General features: G+C 41.1%; 1 protein-coding gene and 1 long non-coding RNA gene across 3 annotated transcripts; one reads left to right on the top strand and one right to left on the bottom strand.

Moving 5' to 3' along the window:
* Positions 1-755: 755 nt before the first annotated feature.
* C1qtnf3 (C1q and TNF related 3) lies at positions 756-23,049 on the top strand. Of its 2 annotated transcripts, none has more exons than XM_057789821.1 (6): positions 756-908; positions 5,846-5,957; positions 8,442-8,596; positions 12,264-12,393; positions 18,188-18,287; positions 21,570-23,049. In XM_057789821.1, the coding sequence occupies exons 1-6, from the start codon at positions 825-827 to the stop codon at positions 21,727-21,729; spliced, it is 741 nt and encodes a 246-aa protein (XP_057645804.1). In that variant the 5' UTR covers positions 756-824; the 3' UTR covers positions 21,730-23,049. The 2 variants fall into 2 exon arrangements, with proteins under 2 accessions (XP_057645804.1, XP_057645803.1); XM_057789820.1 differs by having other exon boundaries at positions 756-1,127.
* Positions 18,078-20,868, bottom strand: LOC130887396 (uncharacterized). The gene is made up of 3 exons (XR_009058373.1): positions 20,779-20,868; positions 18,771-18,820; positions 18,078-18,380 (listed from the first exon to the last, which is right to left on the bottom strand). It is a non-coding gene; the product is annotated as an uncharacterized LOC130887396 (long non-coding RNA).
* Positions 23,050-23,913: the final 864 nt, after the last annotated feature.

Raw genomic sequence — 23,913 nt, 5'->3', positions numbered from 1 at the left:
CCTTTCTTGGTACTGCTCGTCAGCATTCCATAGGTTCAGAGAAGCCAGAGAAGGATGTCTTTAACAAGGAAGTAGGTTGTGTTTCCACCTAGCAAGAACTTAGACCATCTGTTGCTTAAGGTTGGCTTTTAGAGATCCAAAGGAGAAGAAAATAATGTTTAGCATGGGGGAAACATCTCAGCCAAACTCAGCCTTTGCCCCTGGATTCTGATCAGTCTTTCCTAGTCCACAGGCTGCTGGCTCCTGCTGGTATCTGGGAGGGAGAACCCACGGTTTGCAGTGGCCCAAAGTGGAAACGAGCAAACTGTACTGCTCAGAGCGAGACCTCTCTCCGTTGACCTGAACCGGTTCCTGCTGTAATTGCAGGAACTGATACAGCTGAGCTGGATTCGCTGGCAAGCTCAGGGGGAGGTTTTTCCAAAAGTTGTTTTAGACCACAAAGGCTCAGCCTTTCCGTGTCTAATCACGAAAGCGAACCACTGGATATACAGTCTCTGTTTCCAGCTGGTTGTGTACATTTTCTTCGCTCTTACACAAAACAACATGCCAAGGTGTGACATTTATGAACCCCACCAACTGGACGCCGCGCGCACACACTGTCTTGCCTGTGGTGCAGGAATGTGATGAATGGGGGCTGTTCTGTCTGGGGGGAGGGCCGCCGTCACTCTGGCATGACTGCAGCCTTATTTATTACACACCGAAAGTATAAAACCACCCAGCAGGCTGCAGCTCTCATCTCCAGACCTGGCATTTGCCTGAGGCGACCACGGCACCTACAGCCCCCACCAGCTGCCCAGGAAGACTCCGTGACTCTGTTGTGAGCCATGCTCGGGAGGCAGATTGTCTGGTGGCACCTGCTGGCTTTGCTTTCCCTCCCATTTTGCCTGTGTCAAGATGAATACATGGAGGTGAGCGGAAGAGCTAATAAGGCGGTGGCCAGGATAGTGCAGAGCCACCAGCAGACTGGCCGTAGCGGCTCCAGGAGGGACAAAGTGAGAGAGCGGAGCCATCCTAAAACTGGGACTGTGGATAATAACACTTCTACAGACCTAAAACCCCTGAGACCAGATGAGCTTCCGCACCCTGAGGTAGAGGACCTAGCCCAGATCAACCCATTCTGGGGCCAGGTACTCGGAATTCTCTTCTAAGGATTTCTTTGCAGACGTAAATAACTATGCTGCTGTTGTTTTAACTATGATTCTTAGGGTCAGCGCTTGTGAGCAGTTTGCTGAGATGCTTATGGGTGTCTGTGGGGTGTTCTGGGATCTAACAGGGACTCCTAGTTGCTGGCATAATGTGCTGGGTGAGAACAGGGACTAGGAGGAGTCAGCTTCCTTTTGTGTTGGGACCTCATTATTATTGTTATTTTATTGCTCTGTTGATGCAGAAAGAAGGGCTGACCCATGTGGATAGATGCATTGCTGTAGATAATTATTTTGCTGATCCCAAAAGTAAATGGATTATTTTTAATCCTCCCCAGCAGGGAGAAGCTGCCCTTTGCCTCTGCCAAAAGCCAGTTTAGATTGCTTTACTTTGATTTGGGGATTTTCTGTAATGTTTTCCCTCTAATTTTGTTTATTTGTTTTGTAGCAGTCTAGGTTGCTAAGCCTTCTTGTTTAAACAATTTTTTTTAAAAAAATAAACAGATTAGCTCATTAAAAGAAAAAGAAATAAATAACAAAAAAGATTACATGTTTAAATTACAAGGTATTGAATTACTCAGTCTCCTAATGACAGAACTTGATTGATTTCTTGGGATAAAAACCCAGCATCTGAGGACATTTCTTTAAGTCGTTTAGGTAACATAGGAATGAGTAAAGGTTTCTGATGTAGTAAATTGCAAACTTCAATTTAATCAAAAGCAGCAAAAACGGGAAGAAACTTATTTGTACTTAGAATCTAACACACAAAATGCTAAAGTTAGATGGAGTGGAGAGAAGGGCACCTGGACTACACGATCTTTGAAGCAGGACATATGAGCACAGGAACCAGGGACTGGATACTTTGTAGAGACCCTGGAACTTCTTTTCTAGTGGCTGCAATCCAACCCCCAGCCCAGACTGAGAAGTCTTGGTTGATTATCCGATTCTGTGGTCAGCCTAGGATCCCACACAGACTCAGCAGCTGAACTGGAATAAGCCTGAGACATGTAACTGGACCACACGGTGCAGTTTCTTAGTCGCCCTGTGGGGTTTTGTCAAGGGTGTGTGTGCGCGTGTGTGTGTATGTGTGTGTGTGTGTGTGTGTATATGAACAGAATGACTCTTTCAGAGACTTCTATTTAAAGACATTTGCTTCAGTGATCTTCATCTAACTTTTTTACCTTCATTTACTTTGTGTCCTATCCCCGATCTGGCTTTCCATCTTGATGGATAGTGTGTTTCCTAGGTGTTCAATGGGGCGCTATAGGTTGTCTTAGGTTATTTCCCGATAACCAACACCAACTATAGTTTTGCTCCCCTCCACATTCTAGTTTTCTAGCCCTGCATTCCGGAAGCATCCTCAGATAAAGACCCTGTGGAGCTGCCCAGAAGATTCAGAGCCAGTAACATCCCGGAAGTTTTCGGTGCCATTTCTTTACAAGTGAATACCAAATTTAGGATCATGTGACGCTCTTCCCTCTCTCCTTACATCCCCCATCCTCTTCTTTATGCTATTCTCCTTTCCCCCATCAATTCCTCCACAAGCATTTCCCAGCTTTGACTTCTTCCATGCTATAGGATGGAAACTGAGACCATAAACACACCCAAGCCAGCCTCTATCTCCACCCACTCTAAAGTGCTCTATTAGGAACAAAATTTTGTCAGTATTTATTTGTTCATTCATTCATTCATTCATTCATTCATTCATGCATGTATTCACTCACTCATTTTTCAACCTTTTTATTTCTTTTGAATTTTTATTAAGTTTTAATATTAGCTCTAAAGGAATGGGTTTCATTACTCATATTCAACCAGTCTTTTTGTTAACTTATCAATTATGTTTGATTAAATTCTGTGTGGTAAACAAGGTCAATGCACAAAGAAAACTTGGGAAAAGGAATAGTGTTGGTCACTGGGCCTTACAAAATAGTAAAGAGAAGAAATGAACAGATGGCTGTTCAAAGCAGAGGTGTAAGGAGTACTAGACAGAGACCTGTGCCACACTGAGGACATGAGCAGCCATGTTCAGTGATTCTGTCTTGTAAAAGGATGGTGAGGAAGAATGTTCACACTCATCTCTGGTCCCCACCATGCCCACCCATGAGCACACACTTACACTAACAAATATGTACAGCAAGCATATCCTCTCTCTCTCTGTCTCTTCTCTCCCTGCCTCTCTCCTTGCTGCACTATCATTGTTCCTCTGAACTAGACCTTGAAAGACAAGGCCAGATGGAAGAGCACGTGATGAAGCATCGTAGGCGTGTTTCTGGGAGGCATCCAACTAGGAGAACCAGGAGCCTGCCTGTTGCACTGGTGGCAGCTCTGTGCTCCTGGCGTTACTCCAGAGAGCTCGCATGCGCACCACTCATCCTTGTTAGCTGGGATACTAAGAAACACCACCTCCCTGTATTCAGATACTAGACATTTACAAATGGGAGAGGAGCCAGGACTCTCTTGTATGTGAGCTGACTCTGCAGGCAGAGGTGCTTGTTGGCAAGCCTGACGACATAAACTTGATTCCCCAGGATCCACACTTTTGTCCTCTAACAGCCACATGCGTGTCACATCATGTGTCCTATGCATATAAGAAAGAAATACATGGCTCCAAAACCACAGAGAAACCCTGTCTCGAAAAACCAAAAAAAAAAAAAAAAAAAAAAAAGAAAGAAATACATGTAATAAAATTGTTAAAAAAATCAAAAAATTAAAGGTCTTTCAAAATTATTATCAAAAGTTAAACACAATAGTATCCTGGCTTGCATCTTAGCACTAGAAAAGAAATTCAGGGCCAACTCAGATTGATGTCTGGGAATGGTAACTTTCGAAGGCCACACAGAACTGAGCAGGGAGCCTGGTCCAGTGCAGTGATTACTCTAACAGTCCTAAGCATCTCAGAGTTTCCATTCTGTTCTTACAACGCCACCCCCCCACCCCTCTATCCATGAAACCTATCATTGGCCAAACTCTGGGTCCTGGGGTTTAGAAGCTGCATTTCACATTAACAAAGCATCCCAGGAGATGACGAACACACTTCTCAGATGTGTGGTAGGTGGGGTTGCCTGTGGAGTTTGATACCAAGTGTCTTCATCTCTAACCAGAGTTAGCTCACACACGAGAGTGTATTAGTTGATTTTTTTTCCTTAGCCAATATGAATTTATACTTGTCTGCGGTTAGGCTTGGGAGACTTAAGACTAAGAGTTATCTCCAGCATTTAGCTCTTGATTCCTCAACACTGGGTTCTGAGCTGTGGCAACAGAGACTTGGTCCAGGGCATGCTACTTCCTTAATGGTTTAATGGAAAACTTCAGGGAAAGGGAGGACAATGACCAAGTCTCTAAGACCAACCAATCAAAGGAAGGTGTAGTTGTGTGGTGATGTGAGGCCTTCTTCACCCAGTTTTCTCCTTGGAGGACATCTAGTGGCAAAGAAAAGCGGAATGGTAAATTCCTCCCTCCTCTTCTTTCCCTGCCTTGTGCCCCATCTTTGTCCTCTGTTCTATCCACGCATTTCGGATCCTTTTTTTTTTTTTCACAATGAATCCCTTAGCAACAACGTGCTGTTTTCAAAACTGTTGAATTGTAAATGGTATCTAGGAAGGTTTCCACAAGTATTTTGCATGACACAATTAAAAGGCAGGTTGCCAGTGCAGATGAGAATCCAGATTTTACACGTTCTGACTCTCCAGCCAGTCAGTCGACTAGGTCCTTGGTTCCTTCACAGCAAGAGTACACTTTAGAATTTTATCTTTGTATAAATAAGAATTTTTTATTCCTATATTTTTTTATATTCTTCTTGTATGGGAGTCACAGTTGAGCATATAGTGTCCATTTGTGCTTACTAAATATTAGTTTGCATAGTGAGATAATCACTTTAAATTTAGAAGAGGAATGTATAAAATATTAAATACTTATAATGAAGTTAGAGTTGCTCCAGGTGTACATAATAAGAATCAATTGGATGAGCGCAGTTAGCAGCAGTGTATTGAACTCCTGAAAACTGCCAAGAAGAAGGGTTTGAACGGACCCATCAGAGGAAAGCCAGCGAGGTAATGCATATGATCTGGTCACTCAGCAAGGGCATACATGCGTGTCTCAGAACAGCTGTTGTATATGATAACTATATTTCTACTTTTCAATCTAAAAATAAATAAGCTAATGTACAGACTAAGGAATATTTTGTTTCCTCAGCAGTTTGTGTGCTTTAGAGGTTTGGGAAGGTGGAGTCGCAGAGGTCCTAAGACCTCTAAGCCAATGTCAGGAGTGTGGTGTTTAGTAGCTACCTTGGAAGTTGTTGCTCGCTTGCTTTGAGGCTTACCATAGTCTAATTGTACCTGAGACTTCTGGGTATCGAGGGAGAAGGGGCTTCCATGGCCTCTTCCTCTTGGGAACAAGATTCTGCCTTTGCTGTCATGGGCTTGTCCAAGACCACCCCTGTTCACTGCACAACCCTGCCCTCACACCACCGCACGGCACATCTCCGTGGAATCCCTGTATCCTTAACCTCTGATCACCCATTCACCTTACCCACTCCCTAGCCCCCAGGTCACAGATATTCCCCATGTCCCACACCATCTATTCTGATGTGACCCTGAGTTGAACGAAGTGAAATTTATCTAAGGGTGAAGGCCAGAGGAAGTTAAAAAGCTCTTAAGTGCTTGCAAATATCTTTACCTGAAGTTTCTTTTCCCATTGTTTTCAAGTCTCCACAAACCGGAGGACTGCCCCCAGACTGCAGCAAGTGTTGTCATGGAGATTATGGATTCCGTGGTTACCAAGGCCCCCCTGGGCCTCCAGGCCCTCCTGGCATTCCAGGTAAGGACCCACAGTTTGAACAGCAATTTCAATGACAGTATTAGAAACAGAAGCCAAGAGCAAACGCAAACCCTTTGGGTTGACATACTGGGTATGCATGGGAATGGCAAAGATAAAGAACTGGCAAGGAGCTGGGTTCATTAGGTCAGGTCAAGTGGAACACTGCCCTGTGGTGTTTATTCTCCACACTACTTCCAGAATCCAAGAGGCTTCAGGCATGCAAGCTGAGACTCAAAAGAGAGAAGGTTTATCACCAGCCCATGGACAGAGCCACTTACTGAGAACCAAGACTCACCTTAGCACCAGGACCCAGCTTAGAACCCATACCCACCTTGGCACCGACACCCACCTTAGCACTGACACCCACCTTAGCACCTAGGTACCAGTCACCTTCCATTACTGTTGCCAATTCCTGAGCTAATCCACTTACGTAGAGAAGGAGTTTATTTTGCTCATGATTCTGGAGGCTTCTCCCATGGCTGGCTGAGACTACTTTGTAGTAAATGGGAGTTGTGGGGAGCAAAGGCACTCACATCATAAGTGAGGGAGCATAAAGGACTGTGTCCCTATAACCTCCTTCAAGCCACATGTCCTCAGTGACCTCTAACCTCCACCTAGACCACACCCTTGAACACATGGGCTTTGGGCAGCCATTTATCTAAACCCCAGCGGTCAGTATTTCTGCCATAGTGTACTTTGTACAACATGCCATAACTTTCTTAAAACATACCAAATGGAGGCCGGTAGAAAAGGTAGAAAGGAAAGCTTGCTGGATTTTGCTCTAACATTCTCTGAGGGGTATGACTTTCTGTGTCAGTTTAGGCTTTTTTTTTTTTTTTTTTTTTTTTTTTTTTTTTTTTTTTTTTTTTTTTTCAGATCCTTGTTGTTTCTAGTTGATTTCCAAGCCTCACTTGGACTCATGAGTATGTTTTTGGCTCTAGAAGCAGCAACAACAAAGGAAATGCTCTTGAGCTCATCAGACCACTTAGAACAGTGGTTCTCAGCCTTCTTAATACTGTGACCCTTTAATACAGTTCCTCATGCTGTAAATACCCCAGCCATCAAACTATTTTCATTGCTACGTCATAACTAATTTTGCTACTTTTATGAATTGCAATGTAAATATTTGATATCTTAGGTGACCCCTGTGGAAGGGCTGTTCAACCCACAGAGGGGTCACGGCCCACAAGTTGAGAGCCACTGCTCTAGATCCATGGTTAACTTGTGTTGTATTGTTCCAGCTGATTAAGCTCGGGTCATTCTGTTAGAGCGTTACCATGGTGAACAGAGTGAGCAAAGGACAGACCTTTATCCTTGCCCCACCCCAGAGGAGTTCCTTCTACAAGAAATTTACTTGTGTTCTCTGACTTTCCCCCACTGATGTTTATACTTATCAAAACTGGATTAACTCCTTGTACCTCTCATGTGAAACCAAACTTATAATGAAAGAAAAAAAAAACCTAACAATTCCCCCCCACCCCCATACCCTGTCCTATACTTAAGCCTCTGTCATTGTCAACCAAAGCCATTCATTCACAGGGTCAGTGATGTGAAGCAAGGCTCTTTGATCTCCTCTCAAGTGACAGGACAAGTTGGCTTTGGTTAAAGGTTTCCCATGGGAAACACCTTTGAGACAGAACACTGGGGTCCAACAAAGTTCATTAATCTGAGAGCATTGCAAGCCTGATTTACTGCATGACAAAGATAACACACAAAGTATAACACAAAAGAGACGGAAGGTCAGCAAACATGACAATAAGAAATAGGTGCAGAACTGGTCTGAGCAGCAGAGTGAACCTTTGGATTTACTGCCTGACTCTTGATTGGAAAAATTATTATGCTATTATATGAGTTTTTCCTCCCAATTATAAAATTGCTTTTGTATAAGACTTGAAGGAGATGGAAAAACATATAGAACAACACAAAAATCACCCTTGTTTCATCTATTCATGTAAAACTAAAATAACTGTGGATAATAACTAGAATTAGTTTTTATCTATGCATTATAATATATAAATATATAATGATTCAAACTGAAATAGTACCATGCCATCCCTACTTGTTACAACCTTAACTAAAATAATCACTTTTGTTTATTGTAACATTGATCATTTAAAATATTTTTATAAATATGTAATGTAATAAAATGCACCATTACTAAAATTGAGTCGTTCGAACACTGGTGGGTATTGTGTTTGTTAATCTTCACTGTTTCCAATGGCAATGTGATGGTCTTTACACAGTCTTCCACTCAATCCTTGCTTGTAGAAGAGCATGCTTTGTGGTCTAGGTCTCTAATGGCATCCCAGAGCCCAGTACAAGAGCACTCGTCTGGTGCCCTTTAAAGGGCTGTGGTCAGGGTTCTTTAGTGGTCTCCCTTTACAACTGAGTTTGACTAGTTCTGAAGGAAGAAACTGTGTTTGTCTAAAAGCACATGGTGGTCGGAGTGAATCAGTTTTCTCATATGATCTCTGACTTTTAAAGGAAACCATGGAAACAATGGAAATAATGGAGCCACTGGCCACGAAGGGGCTAAAGGCGAGAAAGGAGACAAAGGAGACCTGGGGCCTCGGGGGGAACGGGGGCAGCATGGCCCCAAAGGAGAGAAGGGCTACCCAGGAGTGCCACCAGAACTGCAGGTAAGCCGCCCTCCGCACATCCCCAGGTGACTTCCAACGCTGCGTGCATATTCGGAACCAGGGACCAAATGGCTCTAGTAAACAAATCGTCAGTCATCCTGAAAAAAATCTCAGTTTCAATTTGCTCAGCTACATGGCAGGCCTGTTCTCAAATACGGCTTTAAGAAAGGGTATTTATCAAGTGTGAGATCCAGCTCCCTCATAGGACCAAACAGCCATAAATATAAACGCATATCCTATTTTCCAGATGAGACAATGGGTTAAATAAGAGGGCTATAACCAAGTTGCACTAAAACATTTAAACATACAAATGGAATGGCTAAGCATCTAGTTATATTTTATTTGCTAATTTGCCACATTATGTAGTTAAATTTCATATTTGTATATAAACATTCTGTTAAATTAGATTTTATAGTTCAATTTTATATAAACGTTTCACATCAGAGTCTTCTTTTCAATAGGGACATTTTACTTTTTGAGTTATTCAATTTGGTAGGTCAGGCTATGTTCATCTCTACATGAAGTTTTAAAATCTGTTTATAGGGCCATAACCCCTTTATAGTTGGATGCATTCTTTAGCTCTCTTTGAACTCATCTTTATAATTCTTATTGCAACATCTAAAATTTGTAAATATTGAAGTTAGGTCACCAAGAAAAATGATTAACTCTATGTTAGTTTTTGTTAATATTTAAAAAAGGATTTTTTGTTGTTGTTGTTGTTCAGGTTGTGTCTGGCTAATTTGTCTTCCTCAAAGAGCAATTTGTGGTTAGAATTAAGTATTTGAGAGAAAATTCTGGAACAAGAGAGACTTTCTGAGAACAGGTATACAAAGCCGTTCTTGTTTGCAAGAGAGGAAATTGCTGCTCATTTGGGCAGCAGTCATGCTGTTTACTCTTGGGTACACTGCACCATTCTCTAAAATAAGATGTCCTTTGTGTTACCAGAACTGACTTTTGAGGGGCTTGGCGGCAACTTCTTAATTCTGTTTAATACTTTCAGTATGATGGGATTCACATGTCAATATAAATTAATGAGTGGGCTGGGAGGCCATCTAGCTAGGCTAAGGTAATTTCTATTATGGTCTAGAGATGTATGAAAACTAGCAAAAAAGAATTGAGAGATGGTCTTTTCATGGGACAGGTATTGTAATGGGGACATCTGAGCAACCACTAAATGTCATCTGTTTTCCCAACTGTTACAAATATGCTCATTTGGGATGACGCTTTCACACATTCATGGAAGACTTAAGTTTGTGGAAACAACTGCTCAAAATGCAGAGAGATTGTGAGGTGGCCAGCAGTAGTTGATACATCTACAACCCAACCCCACAGCTGAGCCTCAGGGAACATCAAAGCAGAGGAGGCAGAACGACATCATTAGAGCTGGAGGAACAGGAAGTCAGCTGTGAGATTGTGTCTCCTAGCAATAACAGGAATCATACATTCATGAAACGTCAACCACATGGCTCTCTGAACAATGACATTATCAACAGACATGCTAACATGGATGGAAGGAATCTCTTAGGCCCCATTTCTAAACAAAAAGATACAGGCAATTAAGCACTGAGAGAGGGCAGTTTAGTTTTCTTCAGGGATGAGTCTCCTAATGGTTACTCAACACCAAGTATTCAGTCCTGAAAATGTGTGTGTGTTTATATTTATATATGCACACATATATGCATATATGTGCAACACTAAATGGACTCAGGAGGTTATATCTATGTTTTTGTGCATTTATATATATATATAACAATACTAATTTTTTACAAAGAGGCCACAGGCTGGGCTTGGTGGTGTACATCTCTAATCCCAGAACTTAGAAGGAAAAATCAGGCTGATATCTGTGAGTTCAAAGCCAACTCATTACAAAGCTGAGTTCCAGAAAAGCTAGAACTGTTACATAGAGAAACCTTGTCTCAAAAATCAAACAAACAAACAAACAAAAATAATAAAATAATAGAAAAGATGCCATGAATTTTAAAGGGAAGTGGGAAGTTTTAAATTCATATTTTAATTTTAAAATTTTAAAATTAAAAAATTACAAAAACTTATGAAGAAGGGGAATTAACATCCATTACATGTTAAAGAATTTATTATTCTTACCTCTGCTTATTTTTAAGGGATTGTAATTGACTTTCAAATCTCCTCCAACAGTGTTATCAAGTGAAATCATTTCTTGATAGAGACAGTTGTCTTAATGCTTTTTTAATTATTTAAATTCTAGTTTAGAACACTAATAGCAGTAACAACGGCAGTATCCATAAAAGAGCAATAATGGTGCCTCATTCTCAACTTAAGGGACATGGATATTTGAGGTTCAGAATGAAGCTGATACTCAATCATGTATCTTCAGACCTGTGGTAGTTTGAATGTAACTAGCACCCATAAGCTCACAGGGTGTGGCACTATTAGAAAGTGTGGCTTTGTTGGAGTAGGTATGGCCTTGTGGGAGGAAGTGTGTCACTGTGGGGTGAACTCATATATGCCTGAGCCAAGCCCTGTGCAACAGTCCACTTCCTGTTGCCTTCTGATCATGATGTAGCCAGGACCATGTCTGTCAGCATCCTGCCAGGATGATAATGGACCGAACCTCTGAAACTGTTAGCCGCCCTAATCAAATATTTTCCTTTATAAGAGTTTCCATGGTCATGGCGTCTCTTCATAGCAGTAGAAACCCTAAGACAGGACCCAAAGAGACAGATTATTCCCCAATCCATAGGATCTCGTGGTTGGATCATGGAACCGGTTTCTCAGAGTAACTGTCACTACTCAGCTTCCATGAATTAAGCTGAGGCCCTCAAGGTTTCCTAAACATAAGGGATTAGTCTTAAGTTACAGGTGGGGCTGCTCACAATAACCAATTCTCTGGCCTCAATTTGCTTGATATTTATTTTATGCAGAATTATGCTCAGAAAATTTGCTTTTCCAATAGTCAAATAGATTTCTGATTTTCTTTAACCACTTTTGCTATGTTTTGGATAACTGCAAACCTCTCTTTTGCCTGTTAAAGGTAATTCATACAACACCCTTTCATTGTAAAATAAATAGGACAGGACAACTTTTGGGGAGTTGGTTCTCTTTGCCCACAGTGTAGGTCCTGGGGATCAAACTCAGGTCTCTGAACCCAACAGTAAGTACCTTTACCTGCTCAACCACCTTGCTATCAACTTATAGATATTCTTGAAGATTTTTTTTTCAGTTTGACTACAGAACAGCTCCACTTAAATAGAACACTTAATGAAGTCTGATATTAAGTCAAAATAATCTTGTTTTGTCTTTTTAATTAATGCATTTAAAGACAATTCCCTAGGGTTAACAAAAGTAAGAAGTTGTTCAATTGTAAGTTTCTCTCATCATTTAATATACAAATATGCATCTAATACTACAGCCTGAGAATTTATCCAAAATTTTCCAGTTTTACTTGATAACAGAATCTTAATGTTTAAAGGACTAGTAGTTTTTGAAATACATTCAGAATTGTTAATGTAGACTATATCTATATGGAATAAAATACATTAAATTATTATCATTTATTTACTTCTTTGTTTATTGTTTGGTACTTATTGTATTCAAGCTTTCCATTACAAATAACACTGCAAGAAAATTACCTGTACAAGGATGTTTTTCTTTAAGACAAATTTGCATTGACTACCAGCTTTCTCCTTAGATCGCATTCATGGCTTCTCTAGCAACTCACTTCAGCAATCAGAACAGTGGCATCATCTTCAGCAGTGTTGAGACCAACATCGGAAACTTCTTTGATGTTATGACTGGTAGATTTGGGGCTCCTGTATCAGGTGAGATTTACACATCCATGGATGAAGCCATTAAGGAAAGAGGGAGGAGGGAGGAGGAAGAGAAAGAAGAAATGATGGGAAGATGGAAGGGAAAGGAAAGGTTGGAAGGAAAAGAAGGAAGGAAGAAGAAGACACACGGGAAGGAAAAGGAAATGGATGAAAGGCAGAGAGAGGAAGGGAAGATGGAAGGAGAGGAGGATTGCTGAGAACAGAGAAGGAAGGGAGAGAGGGAAGCTGGAAGGGGAGGTGGGAAGGAGGATTGCTGAGAACAGAGAAGGAAGGAATGGAAGGAGGGAAGAACCGGAGTGGTCTGATGTCCCTGAGGTGGTACAGACACCTCCAATATTCAGAGTCCCTGGAACATTATTCTCACAGTTTCACTGTGTGATAACTGTGTTTCTTTGTCATTGCCCCCAAGATATACCTGTTCTATTTTTAATACTGAAAATTGAGTAAAAATACAATTGAAGTTAAGAAAACATATTTAATCTTATATAAAAGTTAGCTAGTCTATATTTTGAATATAGTTTGTGTTTTTAAAGAAAGACTTAGCATAATGTTTAAAAATATTTCCATGTAATGACTCTTTTTTATAAACAACATATGAAAATGTACCTACTGATTTCCTTGTTATTGGCCCTTTGGGCTGTTTCCACATTTTGTTATTAAAATAAGCCTGCTATCAGTAGTTTTCCTATGCCAATTTATAATTGATGCATACAGGTATATCTGTAGGCTCAACTACCAGAAACAGAATCACGGAAGCAAAGACAAACTCTTGCAGGCTGAGGCTGTTCGCTCGTTCCCGGCTGCTCAGACCCGGAATAATTACACAAAACTGTATTAATTAAAACACTGCATAGCCAATCACTTAAGCATATTTCTAAGTAGCTCTTACATCCTAAACTAACCTATCTCCATTAATCTGTGCATCACCACGAGGTCGTGGCCTACTGGCAAAGTTTCCAGTTTATGGCTTGTGTTTTTCTTCTCTGGTGGCTACATGACTTCTCCCTGACTTTGCCTACTCTCTCTCTATATCTCTTTCAGCCTGGCTTTACTTTGTTAAGCCATTGGCTGAAAGCAGCTTCTTCATTAACTAATAAAAGCAACACATAGACAGAAGGACTTCTTTATGAGTTTGACCAGCTCTGCAAGGTTGTAAGTCTTGTAGCCATCTCTTCCTCTTACTAGGATAGGGGAACAGTCATTTATCTATAATGCCATCAACAAAATCTTTGAAATGTCTGGACAGTTGGCCAACTAAAAACTAAACACAAAGCTCTATTGTTTTAATATTTTTTTAACTTTAAAGTGATTTAGACTGACAGAAGAGTTACAAAAATATTGTTAAATTTTGTGCTCACTTTAGTGTGTTTCCTCTAAAGTTTGCATTTACTAGAACTAAAATCTGATTACCAAAATGAAGAAATCCACTGGGCACAACACTGCCACTGATTTTGGAATTTATTCAGAATTCAATAGTGTTGTGGTTTGAATGTGAAATGTCCACCATAGGCTTGTATGTTTGAGCACTTGGCCCCCACTGGTGACCCTGTTTTGGAAGGTGGTGGGACCTTTAGAAGACGGGTCTTGATGAAGGAAGAGGGTCACTGAAGACAGGTCTTGAGCCTTTAGTCTGGCTTCACTTATCTGTGATGCATGCTTCCTGACTTCAGTGGTAATGGGATCTCTGCGTCACACTGCTGATGCCAAGCTTCCCCAGCAGTAATGGACAGTGTCCTTTCCTAACTTGCAAGACAAAGTAAATCCTCCTCCTTTAACTTGATTCTTTACAAGCAGTAGGTCAGAGCAATGAGAAAAGTGATACAGAAAACCGGTATGGGACAGTAGGGCCATTGTTGTCGTCTGCCTGACCATGTGGTTCTCAAATACTTGGAGTTGGTTTGCAGGAGGAATGTGGAAGTGTTTGGAACTTCAGACTAGAAAAGTCCTAGGATGCTGCGAGCCGATTTTAGTGGAAGCTTCTGATGGCAACTTGGAAGCCAGAGAGCTCACAGGAATGCAGAGTATACAGGGAGGTTAAAGGCCACCCAGGGAAGTGTTTTTCCAGGGTGGGGCAGGCACATAGAGGCTTTTGAAGCTTTGGTGCAAGGTGGGCCAGACTACATTTTGAGCTGGCATTAGAAGTTGGCAGCATCATTCTCATGGTATTGATTTTGGAGACATTAATGATGTAAGATGCACGGGGTTGTGGAGTCTTTTGCAGTCTGGTACCAAGGGTTCAGAGAGCCTCTGGGGCCATCTGATGGGTGCAGGGTCAGAGCCCCTGCAAAGAGGTCTTATGAGGCTGCTTCATGAAGCTATGAAGGTGAAGAAGTCAAGGTACAGCGGGGACCCTAGAATGCTGGAGATGCTCGACTTTGAAGGAAAGTTGGGATTTTCCAGGGAGGCAATCTGCAGTCATAGAGTGGATCTGCCCTGAGAGAGAAGCTATATATGCTACAGGTAGCTGACTTGGATGGGTAGGCCAGACAAAGTCCTTCAGAGCCAAATAATTCTGCCACAGACCCCAGATCCCAGACTGTAAGTTTTGGTTTTGCTCCCATTCCTTCCTCTTAGAATGGGAATATTTACTCTGCGTCACTATGGTGGAAGTATACAGTATGGTTTTGACCTGTGCAGAGACCCACAGTCAAGAGAATACCTTGATTCCAGAAGAGCCAGTCTTGCCCTTGTGATCACAGTTGCGGATATTAAGAACATTTCTTAATATTATCCTTTCTTCCATTGAATTGCTTCTTGTCAGGCATTTGGTCACAACTATTGGGAAAATAATTACTACAACCAGGTTTTCCCAGTGTCTCAGCTTTTAGTTCCTTCTCGTCTGGCTATTTTCTTGAATTCTGTTTTAGAACAGCGCCATTTGCTTTATTGGTATATTTACAACCAGAGGTGTACATATTCAGCAATATCATCCATCGGGTATATGACAACATGTCCTTTGAGACTAATCATCCATTGTATAATTTTTGCTGGTTTTTTTTTTTCTGCTTTTAAAAGGCAGCTGATGGCTGAATGACTGGCTCACCTTGACCAGCTGTTTGTTAAAGATTGCTGGGAATGGACCCAGGCAACCTTGATCATGTGGCATTTCAATGCCTCTCCTTGTTGCCAGGGATCTCATACAATACATTCCACCTGCAGTTTCCCTACCTCCACTCCTCCAAGTCCCACCTCCCCCACCTCCCCCAGTCCACTGCTCTTCTATTTCCCTGCAGAAAGAGCAGGCCTACCAGGGATGCCAACAGCACAAGGTTCTTAAGCAGAGCTTCTCCATGTTTTCATCCCATGTGGCCGCAATTCCTCCCCATACTTCCTGAGAAAGACTTCTGAAGCAACGTTGAAACTCCCTGATTTTCAGGAATTTTGTCATTGCTGGCAAATCCTGGTAATGGCTACTAAAGAAACATTTTTGCAGTCTGTGTTTTTTCCTAGCAAACTGCTGTCTTAGGCCTGATCCCAGAACTGTCTTTCAACACTTGAGAGTGGCCTTTCTTCATCAGGGAGAATATTTTTTTCCTGGCAGGGCTGAGATCTGCTGCTCCTAGAAGCCCTGTCCAGCTTCCTGCTGTGTTGGGCAGCACCTTTACATACTTGAAGTGTATCGATTTCCACCAGTGTCCTAGTTTTACATAGATCTGACAGTTTTTCAATTTCTGCTTTTCGGTTTTCTTTCCTTGTTCCCCTCCATGGTATATACAGGGAAAAAATATTCTAAGAATGTGCTGGCTGCGTTAAACTTGCACATATGCTTTTAATGTGTGTTTTGGCTTCTTTCACCCTGTTAAAGTAAGAATGGCCTAACTCATGCAACCACAGAGACAGTCTTTCCATCACACTTCACTCCATGTCAGTTTTGTGATCTTTTTGCTCTGAGGGCTTTAAGTTTTATGTAAAAAATTTTTTGCAAATCATGACCAGTGTCACAGATAAGAGTCTAGGTATCTTGGACCAATGGTCCCATTGAGTTCAATGACTCTATAATTAAATTTTTGTGCTCCCTTGGTTGGACACCATTCTAATAATAGTAATTTAAATCATTTACTTACTGCTTATCTTTTAACCTTCCCAGTGGTTTCAAACTAATGATCATCTTTCCCACCTTTAAAGTTGATAAGCCAGAGAACGTTGATGTTTGCAGTTACAGCTCAAAGACCTGAAAACCAGGGCACAAGTGTGTCATCACACGTTCTTGTAGAGAGAGCCCCGTGTGCGTATGATACAGGCTTGTTTCTGCAATTCTAATCCTAAGAGTTCCAGTATTTACCATCTGGTTTCGTAGCCTGCTCTTTCTAAAGTGTTTCTTTCTTTCTTTTATTTAAAGATTATTTATTTATTTATATCCTGCCTGTAGACCAGAAGAGGTCACCAGATCTCAAATATAGGCGGTTGTGAGCCACCACGTGGTTGCTGGGAATTGAACTCAGGACTTCTGGAAGAACAGTCGGTGCTCTTAACCACTGAGCCATCTCTCCAGCCCAAGTGTTTCTGCATCTATTTTTATTTATAGTACATTTTTTAAAAAAGGCTAAGGTACTTTCCTGCCATTTTGATTATAAATTTATTTTCTGCAGGCATTGATAATTATTATGTGTGTATAAAATGATATCCTATAAAATGTAAAATACTAGATACATACAAACTGCTTCTTGAAGAACTTTAATTTTCATCTGTCCTTACTTTTCCTCTCTGAACCAATCTCTTGGTATCTGAATGGGCATCACAGATTGCCATCAAATATGCATCCCTAACATTTAACAAAGCATAATTTTCCCCTGTAAGTTGGCTCAACATCAGAGGGATCCTTATAGCTGATATCCTCATAGGAAAGAAATAGGTGTTTGAAAAGAAATATGACTGGTCCATTGCTTTAGTTTTTTCTTGTAGATATTTCTGGACTTTTCTCTTGTATAGCTAGTAGATCAAAAATTGTAACAAATGGAAATCAGCAAGAATATACTTTCAGTAACAAGGTGTTGTGGCAGAGTTAAAGTTGAATGAAGACGGACGCTCAAAAGAAATCCCACACTAGCTCAGAATTGAAAATAATAGAGGGTTCTTTATTTAGGGGCAGACTCCCAGATCACAATCCTCTGCTGGAATAGGGAACAACAACCGAATCCTGCAGCAGGAAAAGAGGCCAGAAGCACTTTACATCGGCATAAATAGTAAAAGAGGCCACGCCCAAGTGCGCGAGTAACTTAAACACTACTGGCAGTAGGAATTCCTACAGCACTTGAGTATTTTTATTAAAACATTATTTTACTGATTTACAGTGGGTCACGAAAGAAATGACCCAAATCGTTTTTTTAGAACTAGGAAACATTTACTTGTGTTCTAATATTTCACTGCCTTGGCTACATTTGGGGAATGTAGCTGTACATTTAAATTTCGTGTTTGACTAATTTTATTAATTATTTTGTAATCTTACTAAGTATAAACATGAAGCACATTGAGTTAAAAAGAATCAAAGTATAAGGCAGTGTTGGTGTAATCCCAGCACTTGGGAGGCAGAGGCAGGTTGATCTCAATGAGTTAGAGAGGCCAGCCTGGTCTACAAAGTGGGTTCCATGACAACCGAGACTGTTACACAGAACCCTTCCCCCCCCCCCAAAAAAAAAACCTAAGTACTTTTTAGGTAGCAAGCAAAAGTATATTCATATGAACAGACCATGAAACTACACAATACACAAATACAACAAAATCATGTGTGCAATCGCTTGACTCATCTTCTACGGATGAGTAAATGAGTAAATCCTTGTCCTTACAGGTGTGTATTTCTTCACCTTCAGCATGATGAAGCACGAGGACGTGGAGGAAGTGTACGTGTACCTTATGCACAATGGCAATACTGTCTTCAGCATGTACAGGTACGTGCGGTCTTTGATCACAGGAAGAGCTTAGGCATTCACAGAGCCTACTATGGCAGGTTTGTTCTCCTCTATTTGGTCAGGTTATCACTCCTGTTTGGGAAGAGCAGTAATGAACTTATCAAGTAAAGGGACCTTGGGCAAATGGCCAGCAGCGCTCCTCACCATCACCACTCAGATCCTTTCTTTAACTCCTCACTTCCCTATGGTTTCTTCTGTTTCCCTACTCCCGCTTTGCCTGAAGCTGGGCACTATTAGTGGTCTTCACAGCCTTCACTGCTGATGAGGAAGGCAGAATAGGTCCTTATAGACAATGATGTGCATTACCTTGATACTTATCACCTTGGCCCTGGAGTTCCTTGGGGTATAATGCTTTAGAAAGCACCATATTGTGCTCTGCTGCTAGGACATACAGACAGCCAGCACGCACCAACCCCCACCCCGTAATTAAGTGAAACACTTTTGGTCTCTTATTTTTTTCACCTGTATTTTTTCCTCACTTGTGATTTCTGTGCTCTTCTACAGTCTGGCATCTGCAAGAAAGGGAAAGGAGGAGTTAAAACTGGTAACAGAGCTGTTAGCCATCCAGCACACACTGTCATATCAGAACCTTGAGCAACCAGGGCAGGGGTTCCAGAATGAATGTAGGCTGCTAGGTAGGGAAGAAGAGAGCATTGTAAAGCAGTGTGGGTGGGGGCTGTTCTTCCTGTTTTGCGTTTGTTTTTATTTTCAGGGATGTTGGCTGATGAAGCAACTTAGACATCTATAAAACTGACTCCTAAATTCTCACTGATCATGGTTCTTTCCAGAGTCAGAAGGAGGAAAGAACAGTCAGTGAACACATTTGTTTATCATTCTATTCAGAGAATTTAATCCCCCTGATCCCAGCTCTACTTAACCAACCCGAGGACAGCATGAACGAGTACAGTTCTTGTGTAGGAGGGCGTGCACTGTTTTCTCATCTCTGTGATCATCACCTAAAGAAGCAACTTAAGGAGGGTTTATTGAGGGGACTCAGCTCATCACAGCAAAGACAGCATGGGAGAGTTCTGCAGAAGCCTGGTGTGGCAGGGCCCCTCACACCTCAGTGGACAAGGAACAAGGAAAGCTCAGGGTTCTCATGTCTCAGACAGTGTGTTCTGAATGTCTTAACAATGCTGTTACCTGTTAACTCATCCTTCCCCTTTCTTACTGATGCCAGACTGTAGAAGAACACAGCAATCATACCAAGTGGCAAAAACACCTACTCAAGAAAGCATTGTTACAACCTACTTTCTCCAGCCAGCCTCCACCTTCCAAGGGTTCCACAACCTTCAAAAGCATTCTACTGGCTGGGGACCAAGTGTTCAAACACATGAGCTGGTGCGGGACATTTTCTATCAAATCCATAACAAGGAGACAATGAATTCTGGTAAAAAGCCAGCCCTTTTCAGGCTCCTCATTCCCAAACATCCACCCAGCTCTTCCTCCTTCTGTAGGACACACTTCTCTGGCTTGGTCTTCGTGGGAAATAGCCTAAACTAGTTCAAATGCAGAACTCAGAGATGAACAATGCTTTTCTTAAGAAAGTCCTCAGCTGATTTTCTCTTTGGCTTCTGATTCTACCCTTTGAAGGGTCTTCTTTGTCTACTTTTATCCAAGGTCACATCTAAAGGGTAAGTCATTATGTCTTAGAAATATTTCATGTTCCACTTCCTGCCAGTGGAAACCTGATAACTAAGCCAGATATCCCAAGTCTTTCTAACCCAGGCTGGGTCTTCAGCAAGGATTTCTATAGAACATCAGGTCTTTGCTCTGTTTGCTCACAGTCAGTTACGTGTTAGTGAATGATAGCCAATACACCTTCTAGACAGCCGGTTACTCTTGTGGCTCTTCATTGTTTTGCCCTTTTCTAAATGCAGTCACTATTGCCATGAGAAAACAAGTGGCATGTGACTCTGAGTGTAAGTTCCTAATGGGGAACATATCAGCTTTGTCCTGGCTCTTCAGGTATACAAGCACCTTGTTTTATTTGTTTGTTTTTTTCCAACCTTGTTAGAGCCTTGATTGTCTAGACTCTATTTATCTTTCAAGCATGTCTGCTCTTCTCCAAACTCATCTTTTTAAAGAAACATCATAAATATGCAAAGAATATTTACCTCTTTGGAATCCTTTATCTAAAGTGATGACTGTGCCGGGCGGTGGTGGCGCACGCCTTTAATCCCAGCACTCGGGAGGCAGAGGCAGGCGGATCTCTGTGAGTTCGAGACCAGCCTGGTCTACAAGAGCTAGTTCCAGGACAGGCTCCAAAGCCATAGAGAAAAACCAAAAAAAATAAAATAAAATAAATTAAAAAAAAAAAGTGATGACTGTATACCAGGTCTGTTACCCTTCTTTTTTCAAATATCTCCCAAGCATAACATGGTGTCTCAGTTATTGTTCTACTGCTGTGAAGAGACACCAGGACCAAGGCAACTTATAAAATAAAGTATTTAGCTGGGGGCTTGCTTACAGCTTCAGAGGCTGAATTCTTGAAGATCATGGTGGTGAGAACGGCAGTAGACATGGCCACTGGAGCAGTATCTGAGAGCTAACATCCTCATCCACACTTTGGCAGGAAAGAGAGAGAGAAACAGAGAAACACAGAGAGAATATATATGAATATGAGAATATAAGACTGACTGGGCATGCCATGAGCTTTAGAAACCTCAAAGACAGCCCCCCAAGGACACACCTCTTCCAACGAGGCCATACCCCCTAATCCTTCCTAGACAGTCCACCAACTGGGGACTAGGTATTCAGACACATAAACCTAAAGGGGCCATTCCCATTCAAACCACCACACACCTGCCTTTATCTTTTCAGTTCACAGAATTTATTTCTACATTGCCTCCTGTCTGGCTGTTAGCAAGTGCATTTTCATTTTGGTGGTTGAAAGTACCTTCCTTGAATACCAAATTCCAGATTGGCAAGAAAAATATAAATCATTGTAAAAAAAAGATTATATGTAAATATTCAAAGATAGTAGAACTGTTCTTTTTCCTCACCTAACAGTCCAGGGAGGTTTGGTAAGATAACGCTGGGTATAAGTTTCTAGTCTGATAGGGATAAGGAACTCTCTTCTATATAGTAATCCTACTGGACAGGTCTAGAAGTGATTTATGCTATTCCCTTTTGCATGCCACTTAGAGAACTTAACACACGACTCTACCTAAAGCGTAGGAGAAGGTAGAGACAGAATGGGCTCAAAAGCTGGGTTTGCATGGTGAAGACTAAGTAGTGTATCCCTCTCTTTCTTTCCAGCTATGAAACAAAGGGGAAGTCAGACACATCCAGCAACCACGCAGTGCTCAAACTGGCCAAAGGGGATGAAGTCTGGCTGAGAATGGGCAACGGTGCCCTCCATGGGGACCACCAGCGCTTCTCTACCTTTGCAGGCTTCCTGCTCTTTGAGACCAAGTGACGGGAAGGATAGGGTAGCTCCACTTTGGGGGAGACGTGCAGCTGAGCTTGGAGTGTTATGAGTGCAAAGGAGTTTAATTGGGGGATCTATATGGAATATTTAACCGTTGTATTGGTCACATTGCTACTTGTTCTACTGGTATACCAATAATGTTGGATGCTTCAGAGACTCAGAAGAATAGACCACAAGGTAACCTTCCCAGATGATCTTGGGAGACACTCAGCATCTTTATCACTCTTCCCCACACGTCTGAAGGAATTGTCACCTGATGCAGGTTGGGAATAAGTGTTCCCCTCAAAGAAAGCATCTGCAAAGAGTTTTGGTGCTCTGTTTAAATGTAGTATCAGCTTTGGAGCCAACCAAGTTCTAGTTCACTGTTCTTCACATTCCAGAGAACAGCCTGATTACAGCAGGGCTACGGCGAGAATTAGAGCCTATCTTACCAGAGCCTATCTGGAGAAATTCTTGCAAAGTCTACACTGCGAAATAGCATTTGGTTTTATGGATTTGTGTTCTTACGCTCATGAATAAATTATATGAAAGCTTTAGTTATTTCAGATAACTTTTAAATAGTAAAATTATTTCCAATGTCTACAAATAATTGGCTCCTTGTTAAGAACATAAACAAACATGCAAATTAATATTGAGTTATAATGGTTTAGATTTCCAGATATAAAATTTTCTTATAATCCAGAAGTGAGCTTATCACATCTGGCTAGCCAGATCTCCTCTTTGCTATGGCATTACTTGGACCACAGTAGAGCTCTCTGGACTCTGTACAACCAGCTGAGGTAAGATTAAGCTGATATAGTGCAGATCTTATCACATTTTTTAAATTTGAGAATTATCCCAAAATATTTATATTTTATGTATGCCATGTTATGTTGAAGGACTTATTAACTTAATTATATACAGGCAGACTAATGGATGCAAAATATAAGTGTATTCCATTTAAGAGACACAAAATAACACATCTTAAATGTTTGCAATAAAAGTAATATTTTCTTTATTATCATACTTGACTAACGTTCACAAAGCAGTAATATGTTACAGATGGTGCTTGTTGGCTTTTGACTAACTTTCACCACCCCAGAATCTATCAGAAAAGGGTTAAATTTGTCATCAAAACACCTTCGTAGAATGTGCCATAAGTTGGAACTCACACATAGTACCATATATACATAAATATACATACATACGTGTGTGTTTGTGTGTGTGTATTGTTGAGGCCTTGCACATGCTAGGCATGTGCTCTTCTACTGAGGTACATCTTCAGTACCCAAGTTTGTTTCCTTGAAGCATAGCACTTCAAAGTGTTTACCCTGGTGTTAAATCGTATATAAAATGCACTAATGAGATTCTTATATGAAAAATACCATATCATCAATTCTCTTTAAAGTAATGAACCATGAATTTATTTTCTACAATAATTTAAACTTATGCAAAGGCATTTAAACCACAGATTTCCTTCAAGTTATCACCCTACAGCTAGAGATAATGGAAGTCAAGTGAGGCTGTCCTATTGGCTAACTCATTGGTGGCCAGGTTCAGTCCAACCTTTGACCCTATACTTTTCACCCACAAACTTGTTTAAGCTCTTTGTGAATCTGCATATAACACTCTTTTAAAGTGAAAGGCTATTTGTCATTATTTGCCTTCTCAGACAGTATTTTTGTGATTTAGTGTGTAGTTCTATGCCCAGAGCACATAGGGTCACAAGGTTAAGCTTTACTGCGATTAAATGCCACAAACATTTCACAGAAGTGCATAAGATATTGGACTGTTACATAATGACCAAAGGAATTTCATATCTGAAGAGTATCCACTACCTACTACTTCCTGTCTTGCAGGAAGATTCGGGCATAGTTTTAGATGAAACTGTAGCAAGAAAAATTGCACAAGCATATATGGAAATAAACACACTTTTGGTGATCATGTTTGTTTTGTAATTGTTCTTAATAAGCACAGTTGTGATATAATTGTAACTCATGTGGCAAATATAAAGCAATATTTTCCTGTCATTGTTACCAGTCATGCAACTCAGAGATGTGCAAACGGCAAGGTCACTTGTCTCCACAAGACTCCACTTCCAGTTACTCCATATCGTTACCCCTTTAAGACATCTGTGGGTACCAGTTCCCTTTTAAGAACCGAGTATCTCTGAGTGGATGGGTCCTCATCATA

This window comes from Chionomys nivalis, chromosome 15 (assembly GCF_950005125.1).
Source record: "Chionomys nivalis chromosome 15, mChiNiv1.1, whole genome shotgun sequence".
Lineage (NCBI taxonomy): Eukaryota > Metazoa > Chordata > Mammalia > Rodentia > Cricetidae > Chionomys > Chionomys nivalis.
Note: the sequence above shows the minus strand (reverse complement) of the source record. Positions and strands in the feature narration are given on the sequence as shown.

Excerpts from the sequence above, each read along its gene's own strand:
- C1qtnf3 (XM_057789820.1), top strand. The coding sequence starts at position 825 with ATGCTCGGGAGGCAGATTGTCTGGTGGCACCTGCTGGCTTTGCTTTCC. Across the intron at positions 8,597-12,263 it reads GAGTGCCACCAGAACTGCAG|ATCGCATTCATGGCTTCTCT; the intron begins GTAAGCCGCCCT and ends CTTTCTCCTTAG. Across the intron at positions 12,394-18,187 it reads ATTTGGGGCTCCTGTATCAG|GTGTGTATTTCTTCACCTTC; the intron begins GTGAGATTTACA and ends TTGTCCTTACAG.